Raw genomic sequence first — 22,580 nt, 5'->3', positions numbered from 1 at the left:
CTTTACACAACACTTACAATTCGCATCGAATCGAGCGCTTCAAAAAAGTATTAACGTTAACACCCTCTGTATCTCAGAAACGAGTACTTTTTCAATTTGCAATTCTAATAAAATCATTTTTCATATTTTTTGCTTGGATTTCTGGACGCCCTGTATGCCCATTCCTTTGAGAGTAAATTTGAAATTAAGAAGTGTCTGCTGTTATTTTGTATCTTGCCAACAATGCGAGTTTTTAATCCTTCCTCAGCTTGAAACCTTCGCACACGAAGCATGAAACTGCAACTGGTTGTTGTGGAAACTGGGGACAAGTGGAGAAAAGCATTAATCAGGTAAGTGAGATTTTCCCTATACACAGTAGGAACCTATTATGGATAAAACTGGGAGTACACACAAATTTTGTCAATCTGTGTAGATCAGATTGGGTTCAAATAAAATCACTGATAAGAAATCAGGAACTGTAATACTAGCTGTACGTCCCACGTTAGTACCGCTGATACCTTTAGTACTTACCTATACATATCAAAAGCAGGACATACGAGGAGAGTACCTACCTAACGGTATCTGGTATAACGTTCTGGTTTAGTACTACAGTGTTTTTAATATAATATTTGATATAGTGTGTATATATACTTAAGACAATTTTAAATAGTCAATGATGCCTCCTCTAAAGAAATCTGTCAGTGAAAGTGTTATTACCCCTCATATACAGTGTGTAGTGTTTCCGAAATATGGAAGAAGTGTCAGTGAGTGTTTTGAAGACCCAAAAAGGACGTTTTATTCATTTGTTGGAGATGGATTCATATATCATGGGTGAGCGTAACAAATAATAATTATTATCATCATGAAAAAATTTCATGTTTGTTATGTTATTATCTCTCGCTATGACTAAATGGTATAAATCAACAACATAGCATTACTTATTATCGCGTATAAAGAGCTTCTGGAAAAAGCTGTCTTACATATATGTATACATAAGCACAAAGAGGTGTTTGTTTTAAACCTATTAATTATTAAATATTTTAGTCTGGTTTATTAAAGTGTAATCGTGAGCAACAATGGCGAGTAACGTCCAAGAAAAGGACAATTTAATTGGGTAAGTCTTTAAGCAGCACTCTGTTTAAACAGTGTATTCAAATGCTGCAAAACAAGTTTTTATGAGGTGTTAAAATGCCCTGATTAACTAAGAAAAATAACTTTAAATGTGCGAAACAATAGTACGTAATACCATCGAGCTTAATATAAATAAACTACCAGACGTCTGTTTCGTGTCAGATATGCGAAATATGTAGGAATTTGATTCAGCTTTAATATAAATTAATCGAACTGCTTCAATAATGGTACAATCTATTTTTGAAATAAAATAAACTACGTTCATTGATTAAGGAAAAATTGTAATACATACTTTCATGATCCAACTGAATACTAATTAATTTCAAAGGAATGCTTGATGCGTTTAGCACAACGAAATATACTTTACTCGCAGGTTAATACATGTAAACTACATGAATCAGATTCGCTTAAGTGGGTACTTAATCCTTGGAACTACTTAATTCCGGCTTAGGACGTATTTAATAGAATTTCCTACAAAAATTAATGTGTTGATAAAAGAGCCAGACAACCTTGCGAATGGGCTTGAGACTCACATTCGAATTATTCAAATAAGTCTAGATTCAAATTATTGGAACATAATATTCTATTTGTAATACAAAAATTTTGACAAATTTTCAATATCTCCAGAAATCTCTTTGCAATTGCAAAAATTTTAGAAACGTTAATTCTCTAGGGGATTCCGAGACTTTGAGTAGTTCCGGGTTAAATAATATATGAGTTCACAAGTGTTTTATTAGATTACAGATTTATACTCATTGAGCTTTGAAATATATGTATTCATAAATTCTTCTGAATTATACTTGAAGACTTCGAGAGAAAACTAATACGCACACTCTCCTGGTTTCAAAAATGATGCATGTATGAACTTGATATTCAACGACATTTTTCTCTGAGATTTGAATAAAAATTTAGAAACAAACTAAGCAACTAATATTTTAAAGTAACTCCTGTAGTATAATTCGCAACTTTTTTATGAAAAAACAGAGGTGTCGGTACCATGATCAAATGTCTAAAGAAATATAAACATGACTCCAGTCAACAAATTAATTTTTAAACACATTTTATCAGCACTTAATTGCAGTCTACACCACTAATATTTACAGGAACTTAACGCCTGAAGGTTTCTTTACTTTCTCTAGGATGGACAAACATAGTTACGGAAAAAAAAACAGAGGCGTACTTGACTCGAAATAGCTTATCCCAAAGAATCGAATCCGAAACCCAAAGATTCTTTTACTTAACTTGAGATTATCAAGCTGTTTTTCCAGAAATTAGAGATATACTAAATAACATTTTTTAAGGCATCAAAATCTTACGACAGTTCTCTTAAAAACACGCTATTTCTGAACAATGTGTTACATATCTAGATAGACCTACACTACCAGCTTGGCTAGTTTTAAATTCAAAGATACTTCTTCCAAATCTGATATTGTTGGGCCGATTTCCGAATCAAATTAGTTCTAGTACTTAAAAATAAAAAAATTAAAAACAGAATAAAAGATTCACAATTAAAAACGATAATTTGCATTATTCTTAACTTTTAGTTGCTTATTGCTCACTTTTATAAATTAAAATGAATTAGATCGGAAGGGTATTTAGTTTGCTTAGGAATGAATATATTCAGTTATTCAAGAAAAAATCAATCATTAAAATGTAAATCTAATGAAATTTTCATAAATGAGTGCTATTTTTAATGATATTTATTGTCGATGCATTTTATAGAAATTTTCCATAATTTTCTTTACTTAAATTGATTCAATTAAATTTTGTCTTATATTTTTTCGTATCGTGCGATGTCCAGGCTGAAGCTAAATATACACACATTTTACCACAATATTATATCTCGCATTGATATCTAAAGATTATCCAGATTTATTTTTAGGTGAGGAATATCTGGTAAACTTGGGTTTCCACTGATTATATTCGTAAAAAAAATATATCGTATTATAACAAAATCACTAATGATTTTTTATAATAAACTTTACAATAAATAATCACGATTCCTAAGCATTTTGCAAAACCCAAAACGAAATCGATACTTCCTATTTTCTACATAATATTTATTCTGGAATACTATTTATACATACAATATTTATTGCAAAAACGCATTTAAGAACAACTTCAGATAATATTTTTACCGATAACCTTGTAGACTCCATATTGAGGCGAATGTTTATAAATGTATTTCACGCCAACACAATAAAAATATATTTCTCTCTTAATGTTTTATCAGTGTTGTTGTGACGAGACGCAAATAGAAAGAAACAAATGTTAAGTAGCTAAAATTCTTAGTGAACGCAAGGGATTTTAAAAAACAAGGGAGTGGTTCATAACGAAGAAATCCATTGAAAATTTAGTGAAAATCATCGTTTTATTTGTCCTAAGAGCCTCGATCATAAAATAAATTTATACAGGAATCAACATTGCCAGTATGCAATTATATGTATAGATCAAATTAGTCATGGTTTAATACAGGAAATTGAGCTAGCAACAATATTTTAAGATTCCCATGCATAAGCAACCATAATTACCTCCGTTTCTACTGACTCATCAATCAGTATCACTCCCAAAAGCACCTTCCCCATCCTGTGTCATCCCCCATCGAGCAATCATCCCTGTAATCTTTTATGGGGAAAGAATCCGATAGCTGAAACTTATTGTTGCAAAACATCGGTGTAAACGTATGTATATGGAGATATATAGTTTTCGACATACAGAGCGTCAAACTTTCACTTGTCAAATTTGCAATATAGCTTTAGTTCTTGTTATATTTTCTTCAAGGTTTTGATGAAATTTTTCATGCGACAAGATTCGTTTTCTCTGTAATAAACTTTCTTGTGCTACGCCACTGGTTCTTTTTGAAAATATATTGAAAATTTCTCACTTCCTAAAGGCAAATTTTTTACTCCAAGTTCAACCTTCAACTTAATTTAGGAATAGACAGTTATTTACTGATAACGTAGTTTATGCTTTGATAACCGCACCTAAATTATATGAGCACGATGACAAGTGAAGCATGAATGATCCAAATAATTAATATTAAATTGAATTAACACTCTATGTATGAATAATGATTTTTTTAATCAGATTATAACTTTCACCACATCCTTGAAAAACTGCGTTCGAATATTTGTCTTGTATGGTTCAAACTGGAGCAATTTATAACGGAGCTCCCAGAAGACGGCAAATTTTACAATTTCAACAATTCGAATGCTTGAATGACAATAAGTAGATTATTTCAAGGGAAGTATTTGAATGGACAAATTGGAGTTAAATATAACTTAAAAGGAGGATGGAAAAGGAAAAAAAATCCAATATAAGAAACCCTTTATAAGAAAACTTACTGCTTTTAGTGTTAAATCTCTCATTTGACACTGCTGTGCAAATGTTATCAAATTATATTTAGCTTCACTTACCCCGTATCATATCTATATTTGTTTATTATACGTTTTTAGACGAACACGAAAGCTGCTACATTGATCCTATTTCCCTACATACTAAAGTAGGCATGAATCAAGTTGCACATACGTCAATCTTTTATTTTCATCTCAGTGTGTGCAACAGAAAAGAATAGTTATATGTTACGTAGCAAGTACCACTAGTTTTGCGTCATAGGCACAGTGTTGAAAAATCACAGTTTAAAAAGATAAAAATTAAATTTTTAGAGATTAATTTCAATTGTCAGTTTTTAAGTTTTCGTAAGCGTTTAAATAATATCATGCTCCTAAAAAACGAAATTGCATAAAGAAAATGTCTAGAATATTCAAATTTGAGTAGAAATCCTTAAAATAGATTATCACTATGGTTTGCGTTCTATCAGGTGAAATCGCGAATTCAGTCCCATAATACCATAGTACCGGCTGTTGATGAAGTACCACTATCATTTTCTGTGCCATTACAACTGCACAAGTTTCGTAATATGAGTATTTCAAACACGAGTGTTTGTGACAATTTAAGTGAGACCGAATACGGTTATTTAGTGTTGGAGTAATTGGACTTTCTCATTTTCTTCATGGGAACAGGTGGATCGATATACTTATTATCAATGGTTTAAGAGTTACCAAAGGCAAAAACGCTCCTTTATTAAGTTGCTACAAAAAAGCAATAATAAGGGAAAGAGATAATTTTAATAAGTAACTAACTATTAATTAGTGGCCAATCCATTATCACCCATTGATTATATGGGATACTCGGTATAAATGCGTGGATCAGCAACACAAATTTCAACCATTTGTTTTTCGAAAATTTGTTAGCGATCTTCCCAAAGATTTTAAAGATCTTTGTACAGTTACAAACCATATTTTTAGTATTGTGACGATAGTTTTTAAGATTTCAAAGTCTTTTGGAAGATTTCATTTGAGTTTCACGTCAATTTCGAAGATTTGAGGCAATTTTCCCGATATCATATATTCTTTATAGGACGTCGAATTGAATAGATTCTGATATTATGTGAAACTGACCTTCGCTAATGGCTTTGCAAGTTGAATATGCACATTTTCTCACCCTCCATATTATCTGTTTTGATTCGTTCTTCGCATAGCTGATACTTACAGTACGTAATGTTAATTCACAATGCAACTGAACTTTATTGTTGAGTATTATTGAATTTATGAAACACCTTCTATCTTATAGATGGATAAAAGCCTTACTTCCAAATACGACATTGCAAATTTCAGGAGCAAATCAATATTTAAACACTTTGAAATCCTGCATATTACAGTGCCTTCCCCCATGTAAATTACAAAGCGGAAACTTTTGCTTTGAGTGTTTGGCATCAGTAAAACTGGAACAAGGGCTGAATTGAAAGTTCTGAATTTGAAACGAACTCGAAAGCGTGATATAAATATAAAATATGTTCGCCTCTGTGTATAACTGGGGACATATTTTTAACCATAAGTAGGTATCTTCCATGTTATGTTATTTTTAATCGATGAAGCTCACAGAAACCAGAAATAAATACGGAAATAAAAAAGGCTGTAAAAAGGAAACATCTGAAATACGTATATGTATTATTGGATGTTTCGAATTTACGATCAATCACACGATAGATCTCCCTAATAAACTTTTCTATAGCTTTATAATTGTCTTCGAGCACAAAAAAAAATTGAAAAATTATTGTCACTTAATTTGGGGCGCTAAAACTTAACTCTCACATATAAAACACCGTGTATGTTGTATATGTAATAAATTAAAAGACAGATTTTTAAAAATGTTAAAATATTCCATTCACACGTAAATAGATACTTATGTAATTAAAGTTTTAAGATGAAGTATATAATGGTGATGTCAATGTGATTTTGCTACTGGCAAAAAAAATATTCGGCCCGCAATAACATGTATTGGCCTCGTTGACTGTCACCACCTAGCCACCCTGTCCAGCCCGGCCCTGAGGTTAATTTATCTAGAGAAGTAATCGTTTACGAGTAAGGTAAAGATTAATCAGAACACGTTTTCAATATTAATTTTATGGGAGATTTTGAACCTGAATTGAGGCTAAATTGAAAGTCATGAATAAGAAACAAATTTCAGTGGTCATTTAACAGTCCTCAACCTGAGACCACATACTAAACCAAATTGTAGGTCAATCAACATCACCTTCCATTAACGCACAAACTGCGGGAGATGCAATGATGTAATTCAGCAGACCAAAAAATATCGGACGATTCGAAAGTACCATTCGGGTACGGCCTCCTTCGTGGACGAGTTTCAAAACACTGTTGGCGCCCACAAAGTCGCAAAATCCGTGGTAAAATTACCTCACTCAATAAATTGCTCTAGTGATATAGGAGTGAGAATAAGTGATTCACAAGTATTATTTATTCTAATTTTGTGACTAACTACAATATTTTCAATAAGCGCCGGCCAGTTAGTGGCTGCAGTTTCGGACGCTCGGTACTCTCGGTAGTGCGCGTTTCGGACAAACATCATCAGGACCGATAGTTCGGTTCACCATTAGTATTAAGGTGATTAGTGTGCATTGTTTTGTTTTGACGCAACTTAAAGTTGATGTTGCGCGGTGTGAAGGTCGCGAACGTGAACGGCAGTTAAAAATAGTTCCTAGTTCGTAAATGCGCTTAGAGCTGACCTTAATCGTTACTATTATCCTTTAGTTTATTTAGCAGATATCCTAAGAACCACATTTGCTTAGTATAGATTTAGTTAACTAACAGCTATCATATAATGTTAAGGAGCGCTGATGCTTAATCACCGCAAAATTTAGGCCTAAATGCAAAATTGTTGATTGATCTTCGACTAAGTTTAGCGAGAGAATAAAGTCTCTGTTTAAATTAAAATTGAGCTTCGTTCCTCCGTAGCCATGGCGTTGTGCTGCTGCTAAAGTTACGATCAGCTTTTCCACAATTTGACTAAAAATTCCAGTTTTCTTTACCAGAAAGATAATTCCATTGAAATTTTTCGAGTTAATTTCCATAAAAAAAAACAATCTTCCTGGATAAAGTTCTCAGTGCTGTAATCAATTAGTCTCTAACTAGTTAATATTTTGTGCTGGATAGGAAAGCACGAGTAGGTACACTTTAATTCGACAGAACAGATTTTCAAAGGAATCAACATGATAAATTTAACTTAAACATCACCAAAATGATCTAACATGAACTAACGAGAAAGAGTTTAGTTTAGCAAAATTTAAATTCAGGTTTGGCGTGAGGCTTAACACCACTTAAGCAGATTTTAATGGCAGATGTTTGCAGATTTTAAGCAATGTTGTGTGGTTGTTTGTATTTACATGTAAAAAGGGAGAATTTCTCAGAAATTAAGAAACTAAATAGGCAAACTTGGTCGGGATAACATTTTTTTAATCATTTTAATAACTGCACATGTCTGTGACGATCAGAAATTGATTTTCTCTTGTGCTGGAGCAAGGGATATTATTTGCGAAATACCGTTTTTTTTTGGTGCTCACTTTCGCATTTTTGAAAGTGTCTTTAAATGTAGATAAGGTTGTTCAATCACTGCATTCCCAAGACTAACCTAAACTAACCCTCAATGTCAAACAGCACTTTTGGGATTCGAATCAATCGTCGAAAAACATCACTCTTAAAGCTGGAAATAACCTGATATCTCAGTGAAAAATAACTTATGTTGATGACCAAAAATAAACCCAACTAGTGCTGTAACACCTTAAGATAACCGTAAAATAACCATAAACATTAAGTGTGAGATTTGCTCGTAACCAACATTCTCATTAGTACTTGTAACAACCAGATTTATCCTCTGATGTACGTTTTACACCGTGGTTGACCTACACACAGATCCAGTAAAAAAACCGTGACTCACCATAGGTATACATAGAAAAGAAGAAAGTGTGACATGATGATGATGATGATGACAGTGCATTGGCCCCATAATAATGTAACTCAAAGGCTGCAGGGGAAGTTAATCTATTTTGCGCGAATTTTACTCAAATTAGTAACATTTCAATCAAGCACAAGCTGATTCTGTATAAACTCAACCAACAGTTATTTAATGGCTCTCAGTCAAAATGTCACAAATGGGACACATTTTTGTCAATGTGTTCGAACACTTTAATTAAGATTTTGTAGGCAAATTGCAGGTTCTCTTGCCAAAAATCAGAAACTCTCACCGTTTCTAATAAAATTAATTATTGCAATAGATGTCCAGTAAGATCCATTGCGTTTTATTCTTAGAGTTAAAAATTTTGCGGAATCGATGCCAAGTTTCATAACAACCATAACTACCTCCAAGTGCTTTCCATATCTACTTTAAAGATTCCAGGAAAAGTTCAGTTCGATTGAGATGAGATGAAATTGATTCAGGATGTAAATATGCTAACATATGGGCCAAAATTTTATCTTATCGTTAGAATAATAAAGTATAGTAGATATTTACATTTTCCAGTATAATAGTATAAACCGAGACTATACAGCTAAAATTTTATTAGCCGACATTTATGTAAATATTATTTAAGTAGGAACGTGCGAATGCAGCATTAATTAGCATCTAAATTTTTAAGGTCGGTTTAAGTCAGCTGAGAGAACTTAGAAATACCTATCTACCCGCACTAATCACCTTAATTCAGCAATTTATTAATGTCGACAAGATCCGAAAACAAGGAAATTTGTTAGTTCCTACCTTAACGGTGCTTTAGGTGTCGATAACATGATTTAATTTTCGTTAATTGAGATTAAACTATGGCGAGTGCGGCTTCCAGAAAAGTAAACAAGAGATTGAGTTCTGGGGTGAGTCTCGACAATGGTTCAGGTCCTGGAATGGGCTCAGACCGGATAAGGGATGTACCGGTGAAGTTAAATTTAGAAACATTGAAATACATCGATGACGTGCCCGAAGAGAACAATAATAGCGAGAGATTACAGGAAACTGAAGTCGATGGCGAGTAAGTTACTAATAGTGATAGGAAAATTTAAAAGTTCCCGCGAACTGGCCATTGATTTCAAGGCATGGGCCACCAGCTTTATACAGCAGCGTATTGCCGGTGGCCTATAACTCGAGCTACAACTGTACACCGACTATTGACTTATGACAATGTTGATTATTTACAAAGACTTACGTTCGGTTTGCCTACCGGTCAGCGTAAATCTTTGTGTAAACAATAACTATCTCTCTCTGAACTACGTAAATTTCTTTTTATATTTCAGTTGTTTAAGTTTCTTGCCAAAACTGAGCATCAACGAAACATACGCATGGGATGAGAGAAGGGATTATCTGTCTCTTTCTTTCTGTCTCTTCCCTGTTGTTGTCTTCCTTTCCTTGTCAGTGTCAGTCTTCTCGTTTCCTTCGTTCTTGGTGCGTTGTTTGATTGTTTGTGTATTTGGACTATTTTGGTAGCGGATTTTGGTAATTAATTGAGTTTTAAAAGAAGTTAACTATTGCATCTATGTTATTAATTACAACAAAACGAGTTAACACGTAATTACTTAATTTAACTTTAATTTAGTACATCATAACACTAGTTTTAACTTTAACAAATTAACTCCTCAGGTTCATGTTAAAAGTGTGTCACAAGAAGTGGTGGAATACAAGTACGATTGCAGCAGAGTTCCTAATAATCTGATTTAGTCTTCAATTTGTTTTCACAAGAAAAGAAAGTTATCTTCTTGATGAGAGATAGCTACATGATGTTTAGAAATCTAAAAATACCTCAATAATTGAATGGGACCATGACTTTCAATTTTTGATGTGACAATATTTATCACGCCACGCAGAAAGGAAAATCTGTGTCGAACTCTTGTGTACTTAAATAGATTTGATCACTGACCATCCAAGAAGTACATATGAAGATGAATACAAATAGTCGTAGGAAAAATCTGAGAAGTTTAAGGTGTATTATGACTTTGTGCCTGAAGTCCTAATAAGTCTTAAACTTCCAAGAAGTACATAGTTGGATATCAAGTTGAGCAGCTATGATTACCTAGCGCTGTACTTTGGAAGGTGAGTATCTGCCTGATTTAGCATTTTTTTGGGCCATTAGCTCACTGTAATTTTAAACGTTTTTTTAAGGTATAAGCATGTATACATACCTTTACAATTAAAAATTTCCACATATCTTGTGAAATGTATTGTACTTAAAATAACAACTTATTAGGAATCTATCATTTGAGCTATTATTTTACCAGTAGCACCAACCATTTATTCAAGTCCTTGTCAAGTATCAGAAAAAAAGGCCAATAGATCAAAGTCTTCGCAACTACCTAGAAGATAATTTCTATGCAAACTAATAAAGAGCCATTATTTCACTGTTCCTATAGTAATAATCCTCGAGACAAAATTACCCATAGTCCAATGGACTATTAACTAGTACGTTGTTTGATTTTTCGAGAACATACTTTCAAATTTTACATCAATTTTTAAGGGTGTTATTATTGAGAAACATTATAATTGTTCATGTCTGTTCAGCTTTGATTCATATGATCAGTCAACTTTGGACCTACTAGTTAAAACCAGATTTGGCTATATATTTTAATTTTTGACACTTAAGAACAAATTACTGCCTGAATTATTGAAGTTTTGCTTTTAGTTTTACTAAGTTTTATAGGAACCTAAAGTTTTCATTAATTTGAAAATAGGAGAGTTCAAAAAGGTTAATATCTATAGAATTGATGAAATGAGAGAAAACACTAAAATGGTTGGAATTGTTTATTAAAGGTAAAGAATTAAATTGAACTGAAAATACTTGTTCTATTATATTGATATTTTTTTCTACTGATAGTTGTTTTTTATTCTAATATAAATTTTCTTTTATAAGATACCCACTATATTATTAGTACATTCCTCAAGTTTCTTTTAGTTGATTTAAATTATAGAAGTTTTAAAATATTTATCAGTAATAATATCTGATAAATTTTACCCTGCATATCAAAAACGGATCAAAATTAACCGTGAAACAATCACATCATTAAATAAGAAAAGATGCTGTCAGATTTTAGCTATCTATTACTGTTTCGTCTAGACCTTATAAATTAACGGAAAAAGACTATTCATTACAAAGGGGTGTCTAATTTTTATTGCCATAACCAAGTTCCTTTCCCCAGAGGGAATATAATTTTGTAACACTAGATATTTGAAAAATGGAAAAAATAGAAATAAGCTGTTTCAAATTTTGTAAATTTCCTTAAAATTCAGCAGCGGATATTTGATTTACTAGAATTCTCTCTTTGGGATTCTGTTCCTTAGGTATGGCATAGATTTTAATGGAGTAGCGGATTATCGAGGTTGTATGCTTTGTCAATGGGACAGCATGTATTTTATAGGCTTTTTACACCGATATATCTCCCCTAATTTCCGAGATATTCAATCCATATTTTCGCAGTTACGAATCTACATACTTTCCCATTGGATTTCAAATGCATTTGTTGAAAGCGTCAAGCGTATTACTTGGAGAATATGAAGAACCTTTAAATTTACAAAATTTAAGCATGTTTCCTGAAGCATTCAATAATAATCGAATTGTCTGTATTTAGCTTATATATATGCAGACCATATAGGCATATGCTTTATGAGCTCGTTAGGGTCATTTTTAAAGTATCCCCACTTGGTTACAAAACAGCCTATAGTATTTACTGGAATTAGGATTTCTTAGTATTTACTAAAATTTTAAATTTAATCTTAGATATAATCAAATTGAAACTGTGCCTCATAAATCTCAGGACTCACTAAAAATAGAGCTCAATAACACACAGTTACACTAACAATACAATTGTAAATTTCTAATTAAAGCACTTATGTGCACGTTTGTGTGTAGTCTGAGTGATTAGAAATGTGTAGCAAATGCATGGTGCTTTTGAGTTGGACACACTAAATAAATCTTTTGTGTTTATGTTTTTTGATCGGGCTTGTGATTGTGAAGGATACATACCTAGTATTTACGCTTCTAAATTTTTCATTAAAGGAGACTCAGTGATAGTTTCTGTTATGTTGTCAGCCTATATATGTATGTAGTTCTTAGTAATTGAAAGTATCAAAGAGAAAAATAAGTATCCTTTAAGAAGACATATTTTTATATTCGATCACATTTGAGTTCTCCACTACATGAAAATATATTTACCATTTACTAAAAACTCGAACTGAAATCCTTGTGAACGTTTTCACTGCAGCAACAACCCCTATTTGCATGTGAGGCGTTATTCCCAAATAAAATAAAAGAAAAAATACAGCTTAAATATTTAAATAGCGTTGAAATATATTTGGTCATATCACCGGAATTAATGTTACATATTTGTGCGAGCATCACACTGCCGGTACAGAGTTTTCCATCTCAAACTACAACTGTAGTAACCTACGATCCTGGTCAAGGTCTTCGAGTTCTCCTTACAAGGTTGAATGATTGAAATTTTAAATAATTAGCTAATATGTACATTTTTTTTCAATAGTGTAACATGAAGTAATTTTAATAATTATAGTACATTAGTCCTTTTGGATTGCTTACATAATACACATTAGGAGTACCCATTTATCATGTTTCATAAATGTATTGATGGCCGTAATAAATCATTTAATAAGTGCTCTTATCAAGAGTATTAGTAGCATTTGGTTAGCCCACGTTAGCATTTTGTTGAGCAGTTTATTCAACAATCATTTGTTTTACATTAATTCGAACAACAACCATCGTTTAATATCGAACGGACATCAGTTAGGTGAATCCTGAACGGTGTGCTTGACCACTACCAAAATACTAGTGCCATTGTCGAAATCGTCAAGGAAACATCGCTATTAGTTCGGTTTAAAATTAAAAATCTGTTGTTGACCATGCTTAAAAGCTTGGCGATGTAGTAATAGTTTTGACGCAATATCTTTGACTGAAGGCGTGCGAGCCACTAGTTTGTATTCAGCGTGGAAAGCCGGGGGTAATTTGCTTCCTGCTTAAGCCGAAGACGCTCGTAGTGTGTATAATTGATACAAGAAAATGTCGGATAAACCAGTATGCGGATGTGGTAAGGTCTTTGTCGTTTAGCTGATTGATATTGTCGTATTGTTGGCGGTCTGCCAGCAGTTGTGACTTTAGTTATATGCCTTGATGTTCTCCACTTGTTTAAAATCAGATTTCAATGTTAAAACATATCTCGTGTGGAAATTTTGACGTGTCTAGGAACGGTTATTTTGATATTTTCGTCTGAGTAGAATTTACTAATGTCCGAAAACCAATTTTGGAGTTGACATCACTATTAAAATGTTCTTTGATAGGTTCCTCAGGTAGAGTGTGTACTATATTTTTCACTTTTCTTCTTAATGTCTAACTGCGAATAACATTCACCCTTTAGTAAGGGCTCGGGCGAAAGCCTTTCTTGACGTTGCTGTAACTGTTCTTTCTCAGGGTTCAGAACCTAGCAAAAATTATTAGCAAAACAAAAATTTACACTTAAGTAAAATATGTGGAAGTTGAACGTCTAATATGTGTGAAACCCGAAAATTCCTCTTCAATGTCAAATGAATGAAACGTTCATTTGACAATGAAAGAGAATTGAACGTTAGCAATTGAGAAGAGAATTTTAGAGTGTTTCACACATTTTACATATTTACCGTACACACATTGTATTTAGCTGTTTTCGTTTTTTGCGGTGATTTTTCTTTAGGTTTTGAAGATAGCTATAGGTATTCTACCGAAAGTTCACAAGGGTTATCGTCCCATCCCTTAGCAAAAAGTAAATGTTACTCTCAGTTTTGAGTTTTTCTCAATTCCTAAAATGATCAACCCGCCTCAAACGCATAGAACATATTTACACCAGTAAAATGTTTTTTGATCAATTGTTCATGTAGAGTATAAACTGTGATTTTCACATTTCTTCCTATTTAACAATTTGGTTTTTTTAAGTTTATTTTACAATTTAAAAATAATTGCTATTTCAACATATTTTAAATACAATATCGCTCTGATGAATAAAATAAAATTCAAATCGTCCAATCTCAATGTACGCTGCATTCATATCTCTGACGTCAATATTTTTCCTTCAGTCAACTTTAATGTGTGCAATTGAATTCAATTTTGATAATTGATTACGGGTAATTATGATTCTGTTTAAATGGCAATCGACAGAAACTATCTGTAAGCATGGTATCAAAAAGCCAGCCAATATCACTTTAGTGGTATTGATTTCAATGTTAATTCTAATCAAGGTTGGAAAAATTGTTGTATCATCGCGTAGCAAGTTAATGCCCGTTATTTAAATCTCGTTTTAGTTGGAAATTGTCAAAGAAGGTAGCAGTCGTTACTGTAAAGTTCCCTATTAAGTGCACTGCTCCCTTAGCTAATCTAACAAGTGGTTTGCGATGTCTAGGCCTAAGATTAATTTAGTTCCAAGACGGGCGATACATGGCATGTTGCCAGATGCTTTATAATAGGCCTATTGAGAACTCAGCTTATTGAAAGTTTAATGCTTTATCTCCCGCTTTGGTAGTTTGACGGATCAACTGGAATTTGTATTATAATCATATATTTAAGTTAATTACGCCGAAAGCGATAAGTTTAGAATAATTCTAAATGCGTTTAAGCCAGTTCAAGTTAGAAATAAAAACCGGTGATGCAGGGGTAGAAGGTAGGTACACAGACGTCGCGCTGCGCATTTCCTAATTTATGAATTTGTGAAATTGCACATAAGTACAAGTGATTTTTTCCAGTGATTCAACTATTGGAATTTCATCTTTTTTGGAATATGAAAATTAACATTTTCTGTTATTTATTCAGACAGTCAATAAAATACCCACTCATTCGATAACGATGTTTTTCTGGAATAGCGACCGTAATTACTGTGAAGTACTTAACGAGAGTTTATATTATATTTTGATTACTGATGTAGATCCAGCGATAAAAATCTAATTCGTTCTGGCAAAAGTGTTTGTGTTTATCTGAGTCTTGACAATACTTCTGTAAAAGAAAGGAAATTTTTATTGTTAGAATTCTGAGAAATACCTACTAACATGCGATCCTTTTGTGCAGAATGGTCTTGGAGCCCAAATTCGTGGATTATGGCAGCATACATCCCACTCCCGACGGACACCCCCACGGCCATCACGGCGTAAACGGTCCTCGATCGTCGTTGCTGCCACCCCTGGACGACGAGGACGCAGCTGCCAACACCTCTAGTGGCACAAAAATGACTCAAGGTGAGCAGTCGTGATGAGCAGTGAGAATCCAGACAATTCTATCCTGATGATAATTTAAAGAAATGCCGAAGATGATTTAAGCAGAAACCAAATTGCTTGGCTTCTGCTTGAATTATCTTCCAAAGTTTTGAAAATTGTTGCTACTTTTTGAAAAATTGGTCCTTAGTTTGTCATCAAGTTCACTTCTCTCGTAAAATATTTGAAAGAACCTCAATTTGAAACACTTTTCTGTTTTCCATTCGTTCACAAACTTCCAATCACATAGACAACGTGGCGATAAGGATTTTCATTGCATTACTATGATTACGGTCATTTTTGAAGCTTTCACGATATTTAGTATTGTTTATTTATCTCTCTTAAAGATCTAAAGTTCATCTGTTTAATGCAGAAATCTAATGTTTGATTTTATGATGAATTATTAAAATTATTATTGTACAGTGACAATGTTTGTATCGGTGAATTACTGATATTTTGAATCGTATTTACACGATCAACGTGCAAATAAAATTATAATTACTTTGTATGTGTATTTAACGTCCCCCGGTAACTGTCGAACTTAAGTACACATGAAGTTTTCGATTTGATAACCTCAGGAAATACCGCAAACCCACAATATGGAACTAATATTGTACATGTAAAATTGATTGTTATCCACGTTTAAGTCCATTTTCTTTCCTATGTAGTGGCAACATTTAATTTGATAACATTGTCATGTGCTTCATTAATTCCAACAGGTATATTTTATCACTAGCCAAACAAAACGCAGTTCTTTAACATTTCCACGCCGTGAGTTGGCACACACATACTTATTTTCATTTCAGTTTTACGTAAAGTGTTTCTGGTCCTGCATGTGCTTCTACGCGTGTTTTTGAGGTTCAAAAAGGTATACAATGGTATTAGAATTATTATGCAGTCAATTGCTCTCATTTAATTTTCCTGGATCAAAAATATATTTACTTTTCTACGATAACATTATCATTGATGATGTAGTAATTACCTTTGCTGCTCCATCATAAAAAAACAATTTTTTTATTATTTTTCCATCTTCTAAAGTTTGACAGTCGAAATAAAATCTAATTTGAAGAACGATTTCATTACTGCTAATAGATATCTGCGTTTGAATGTTGAAAACTGATGTTTTGCGCTAATTGGTACCGGTGAAAGTACATCGTGTTAGGTGAATCATTGCTCGGCAGTACCAAATAGATATAGTATGTTCTGCAAGGTGGTGATCGGTTTCTGGAGTGAATTTGATGGTAAACAAGGCCAAATGCTTATCCTCAAGTATAATTAAAGGACTGTTATCGTGACCAGTAAAATGTGACATTGAAAAATTATTCATTTTTTAAATTGTTTCATTGAAGTTTTACTCGCTTGCGTCAATCGGTTCAACTTGGTTCGTTGTTTAGGAGATTTATATCAACGTCAACCATTACTACCAAATCCCAAGGGCAACGACCATTGGGCCCATAATGCTCATGGCGCCACTGGAGCCGAGTACTACGCAGATGAGGACGATATAATGGAAAAGGACGCTAGTCGTAACGGTGACATAAAAATCGACATTCCCCCTTCTAGAGAGGAGCCCCGGTTTCCACAGGAACGATGGAAAACCCTTTTAGGTGAGTAGTAAAAACGTACAGTATGGAATGAAATTGAAGATGCAGCATAACTCACAATTTAAGGGGTAAAAGCATGACGAACAGTTTACAATAATTAAATTTAAAAAGAGTTTTAAGAAGGTATTACTTTTAAAAAAAACCGCTTCGACTCATTTGGGTTGCCCCATCTACAGCTAAGTCTACAAGTATGACCTAGGCAAAATATCTCACAAACTGTAGCATCTGTAGAGAAGAAATATTAAATAATGTGAAACTTCCTTCTGTGACTTGAAACCTAAGCATTTTGGGACTGACGTTTATGTAAACTTTTCTCTGTGAGAAATCACATCGCTGTGAGGAATTTACCTTATACTTTTATCATTTAAATTCTGAAACACCCTGTATACAAGATTTAATTTCTATAAACTTTGATGTAAAGATGTTTCCTATCGGGAATTTACCTGCAACATTGGGTGATTACCTCACATTGGTAGCATGACCTAAAAAATTACAGGCAAAAGCAAGGTGTGTTGTCTATTCAACAAGAGCAAATGTATGATATTATCCTATTAAATCTAACGCATTGTTGCCACATTGTAATTTAAAAATTACCTTTATTAGTAACTGATATTTTAAAATTTTCATGTTTTTTAATTCCAGCATTTATCATAATGTGCTTCAACTTCATCTTAACTTTAACATCCCTGAGCCTGGTCCATGATAAGGTCCCCGACAGACTCAAACATGGTCCCCTTCCGGACGTTTTCCTGGCCAATGTGCGACCCTACGACTGGGCGCTTAGCGTCTCCGAATACATAATCATTTTCTGCATAAATTCTTGCATGATTGCAATGATTTTTCATAAGCATAGGTAAGTTTCTGCTCCCAGAAAACGAACCTAGCCTACATTATTTGCTTTGCAGGTTCATAGTCTTCAGGAGGATCTTCCTCATAATGTCGTTGCTCTATATGTACAGGGCGATAACGATGTATGTCACAGTCTTGCCCCTTTCAAGTGAGACGTACGAGTGCTCGCCTAAGTCGAATGCCACTTCTGCTCGACTGATAGTCAAGCGGGTATTGCATTTGATGAGTGGCTTTGGGTTGTCAGTGAATGGAAAGCACACGTTCTGTGGAGATTTTATTTACAGTGGACACACTGTTATTTTAGTGTTTAGTTACCTTGTTGTGTCCGAATGTAAGTATTCTTCTTTTGATTACTTTAACAGTTCTAAATGTTGTGAGTCTAAAACATTTAGGAAAATAATCATATAACTCTCTGTGAATTTAAGAATAAAAGTCTTTAATAGCTAGAAGAATGATAACAGGATTTGGCTACTTTAATAAGGATAAGGATGTATTTCTTGATATTTTTCAGACACGCCCAAGAAATTATATCTTCTGCGGATGGTGCATTGGCTGTACTTTGTACTGGGTGTGATCGGAGTGATAATGCTCCAATTGTCTCACGGCCACTACACCGTGGACGTCATAATTGCATATTATGTTACCACTAGGATATTCTGGATATACCATACTTTAGCTAATAATGCAAATTTAAAAGTAAGTTCACAGTGTTAAATTGCGACAGAGTAATTTTGGGTAGAATTCATAATTAATTTGACATGATTAAATAAATGTGTAATGGCGTATTCAGGCAACCGCTTCAATGTACCAACACGGTACATTGAATGGACGCTTCTAAGTTTCCTTGTTTTAGTATGACGTGTAGTAACATGTTAGAGGCACATGACATTGAGCGGCCATATTGCCGTATTTAGAGCGTACTTTTTGGATGTTCGAATTAGTAATTAGTTTCTTTTGAAATTCCAGCAATTCTCATCAAATAACCTTCTGAGCCGCTCATGGTGGTTTGCCCTTTTTCTCTACTTCGAAGGCAACGTGGGAGGTCCGGTGCCACGGCAATTCGACTGGCCATTGCCGTGGCCTCGCCGGTGGCACTCTAAAGGCAACCGGGATAGTTAGTGCAAGTTCAAATTCGGGTCGAAACTGTTTAAGAAATTTCAACATAAATGTGATAATAAGATAAGTTTAGCGCCTTAAAGTGACTTTCGAGCGACCGTGGTGTTTCCCGCCTTCTGGGGTTACACCTCATAATAAGTAACCTCTATCCTATACAGGCTATGCAGTGTCTTCATTCGTAAGTTAAATTATTATAGTGCGAAACACTCAACTTAAATCAAAATCGTAGCCTAAATGATGATGTTTTTATTTCTGTAATTCCAGCCTTTCCTCAATACTTATATTTAATAAAGGAGGATTTTTATATTTAGTAACTTTTTTAAGGGGCTAGTAAGATAGTTGTGAAGCTATAAACATGTATATTTAGATAAAGAAAGTTATTGATGAATATTACTGATATTGATTGATAGGTTTTTAAAATGGTTTATTATTTAGAAGAATTTATAAATCGCGTGTTTTACAAACAGGTAAGTTGTATAGATTTATTTTCTGGGAGAAATAGTTTAAGTTATGAATCTTTAGCGTTAACATAGAAGTAGGTACAATGAATATGATGTAAGTATTAAAAGTACAGTATAGAAATTTACACTGATTGCAGTTGATTTTTATAAAAATGAGTCTGAATCCAAAATTGAGTGAGTAAGGTTGCCACCTTACAGTGAGTGTCACATCAATATGTTGGCCAATTGCAATTGTCATATTGCGAATACTATAACCGATTTCTTCATAATTTACCATAATTTTAATTGAATTGAGATTAATCTTTTCATTGTACCTACAGTAAAATTATATGTAGGAATCAATCAAGGCTGAAGTTAATAAGGATTTTGTTCTGCTTATGACCTCCCCTGTATGATAACCAAATGAACAAATTTAAGCACCTGACACTTAGCTTCAAATAAGATATTTTTCGAACCAATTTTTATTGTCTAAAGGTGTTTAAAATTGAACACTTACTTGCCTAAAAGTCCCTTATTGTCACCTTACGCAAACCGATTTATATCAAAACTGTGCCAAGGCGCCCATAAGAGGACGTTTTTGTGCACATAATGTATTATTGTTACTACGTATATTTAAGGGAGGAATAATTAATACATTTATAAGACCGTTGTGTACGCATTTCTCTCTCTCTCTCTCTCTCTCTCTAAATATACAGAAATTGCAAAAAGTACCATCTAATATTATAGCTACTTATTATTATTATTATGTCCAATTGGTGATAATTTTGTTCTCAATAAGATAAGTCGGTGTTTTATAGCGAAGCATTACTGAAATTGAAGAGAAACTCCCTACAATAATTTTTTATTCATTGTCTGAGTTGATAGTCAAGTTAATTTTTAAAACTTAACAGCAGTTGATATTCTTATTACTATTTCTATTTGAAATTTAGGTGGAAACGTGGAGATTCCATATTTCTTTATTGACTTTTCTAGAAACATGATATTGTATATTTTTGTGTGTTCAGTGAGTGAATATATTATTTAATTTACTTACCAATGCAGAATATTTTTTAAAATTAGATGAAATTTATTTATATGTACACGTACAGAATCGATAAGGTGAATCTCACAGAAAGTGTTTATTAAGTAATTAAGAATCCACGAAGTGCAGAGTTTGAAAGAGAGCTAATTACTGCGTGCTTTTGCGTGTATGCGCTTAAGAAACAATGTTTTTAAGGCTTTATTTTAAGCAAATAACTATTGTTCCTAGTTGAGAATTAATGCAATAGTATTCACATACAAGTGTTTTTATGTAGCCGAATCAGTGCTGGCGTTAGTGATTTGCTGGAAATGAAGACATATTCCATGGTTTCAGTCCTTTGTTACAATTGTATATTTTAAGACAGTATAAATTTGTTTAAAATTGATAAATTCTAAAAACAAATTGAAAATATAGTTATTTTTTTAAGCGATTGTGTGTATTAGTATTTCAGGTATTTGTTATTTGAAATGTCATAGTCTATATTATTTGAAAATACATACGAAAGTCCAAATCACTCTCATCCTTCCAAACCTATATTGTTCTATTTATTAAAAACCCGACACGGTGACACATCCAAATTTACAATGTATCCCGAATAGAATCTTCATCGTGTCTTACACGATGACCTTCCGTTAAACGAGTAGGATCAGTTTTAGCAGAATGCCAGCAATTATTTAGTACTTCTAACCCTTTTAAATCGTTGGTTGATTCAAATGTATGTGTAGCGTCATCGATGGGTGACTAACGCTCGTCATTATAATGTCGTTTCGTCGTCTGAGAGAGCAATATAGATTTTGGGGAATAGAAGTGATTTGGGCCACAGAATGCTTTTCGGAAGACTATGCCCTATTAGTCCTTTTAATTTCGACGTATCATAATACCGAGTTTTGCCTTAACCATATTAGCTTTTGGAAGATATCAAATATTTCGTTGGTAAACAAGAGAAAGTGAATAAGTCCAAATTTTCGAAAATTTGACTTTTTAGCATCACAATATGTAAAGTGTTATGTAATTTCAAATGAAAAAAATGGTCACGTCCTACTATCAAATTGTAATGTTATTTTCAAAAATTCACAATTGAACAAATCCATATGTTAGAAGAAAGTACAGGAGAAAATGTCTAAGTCCACTTAATGATTTTCCATAATATTGTATTGTGCCGCAAAATTAATGTCGCAGTTAAATATTATTAACGCAATGAGTTAATCATAACTATCAAGCCGGCCATGGTTAAAAAAAAGTAGAATCAGGCAAACATAAACAGTCAGTATAACTTTCGGACGTTTCCATGTTGTTTAATTCATCGTTAAATAATTAAATATCGTTGTTTAAATAATTACATATTAACAATAAAGTTGTCATTAAACTGTAATAATTCATATTAACTTGTTTAAAATTATTATTGTGTGATTGGTAAGTATATAATTCCAAAAAATTTGCTACTAGGTATTGTGGTTAGACTTAAAAAACAAATACGATGCTTTCTTTATTTTAGTGATAAAATGAGTAGTTTTTGTTGCATAGTTTTGTTTTCTATGTTGAATTATAATTTATAATATAGATAGCAAGTTATTCAAATTATTCTGGATAATTATAATTGCATGTCAAACATATACAAGTCTGATATTGACGGAATACGTACAAAAGAAAATAGCTAAGTCCATTATTTGGTCACTTTTTCCTGCATACCAACGCTAGATGAATTTCTTCATAATTTTGTATTCTTCTGTACTTATATTAGAACCCAATTAGATTTCCAACTTTACTTTTAAGACTATTGATTTTATACATCAAATAGAATGTTAAAATGCT

General features: G+C 33.0%; 1 protein-coding gene across 10 annotated transcripts in view; it reads left to right on the top strand.

Annotated features, from left to right (window-relative positions):
• The window catches only part of LOC136418248 (phosphatidylcholine:ceramide cholinephosphotransferase 2-like), a 39,201-nt gene extending 18,003 nt beyond the window's left edge, over nucleotides 1–21,198 (top strand). The window contains exons 1-8 of one of the 10 annotated variants that reach the window (XM_066404264.1): nucleotides 6,800–7,073; nucleotides 9,201–9,481; nucleotides 15,536–15,702; nucleotides 17,112–17,324; nucleotides 17,964–18,174; nucleotides 18,227–18,501; nucleotides 18,682–18,866; nucleotides 19,137–21,198. In XM_066404264.1, the coding sequence (XP_066260361.1) occupies nucleotides 9,279–9,481; nucleotides 15,536–15,702; nucleotides 17,112–17,324; nucleotides 17,964–18,174; nucleotides 18,227–18,501; nucleotides 18,682–18,866; nucleotides 19,137–19,289 (1,407 nt within the window). In that variant the 5' untranslated portion in view covers nucleotides 6,800–7,073; nucleotides 9,201–9,278 and the 3' untranslated portion in view covers nucleotides 19,290–21,198. Of the gene's footprint in view, nucleotides 1–247; nucleotides 330–519; nucleotides 811–943; nucleotides 1,094–6,799; nucleotides 7,074–8,873; nucleotides 9,482–9,838; nucleotides 9,943–10,349; nucleotides 10,537–13,188; nucleotides 13,536–13,595; nucleotides 13,795–15,535; nucleotides 15,703–17,111; nucleotides 17,325–17,963; nucleotides 18,175–18,226; nucleotides 18,502–18,681; nucleotides 18,867–19,136 lie in introns of those variants that run through there. The other 9 variants (XM_066404270.1, XM_066404266.1, XM_066404265.1 and 6 more) reach the window with 9 other exon arrangements.
• The last annotated feature ends 1,382 nt before the right edge of the window (nucleotides 21,199–22,580 follow it).

The sequence above is a fragment of the Euwallacea similis genome, chromosome 33, assembly GCF_039881205.1.
Source record: "Euwallacea similis isolate ESF13 chromosome 33, ESF131.1, whole genome shotgun sequence".
Lineage (NCBI taxonomy): Eukaryota > Metazoa > Arthropoda > Insecta > Coleoptera > Curculionidae > Euwallacea > Euwallacea similis.
The sequence above is the reverse complement of the archived record's forward strand: the minus strand, read 5'-3'. Positions and strand labels throughout refer to the sequence as shown.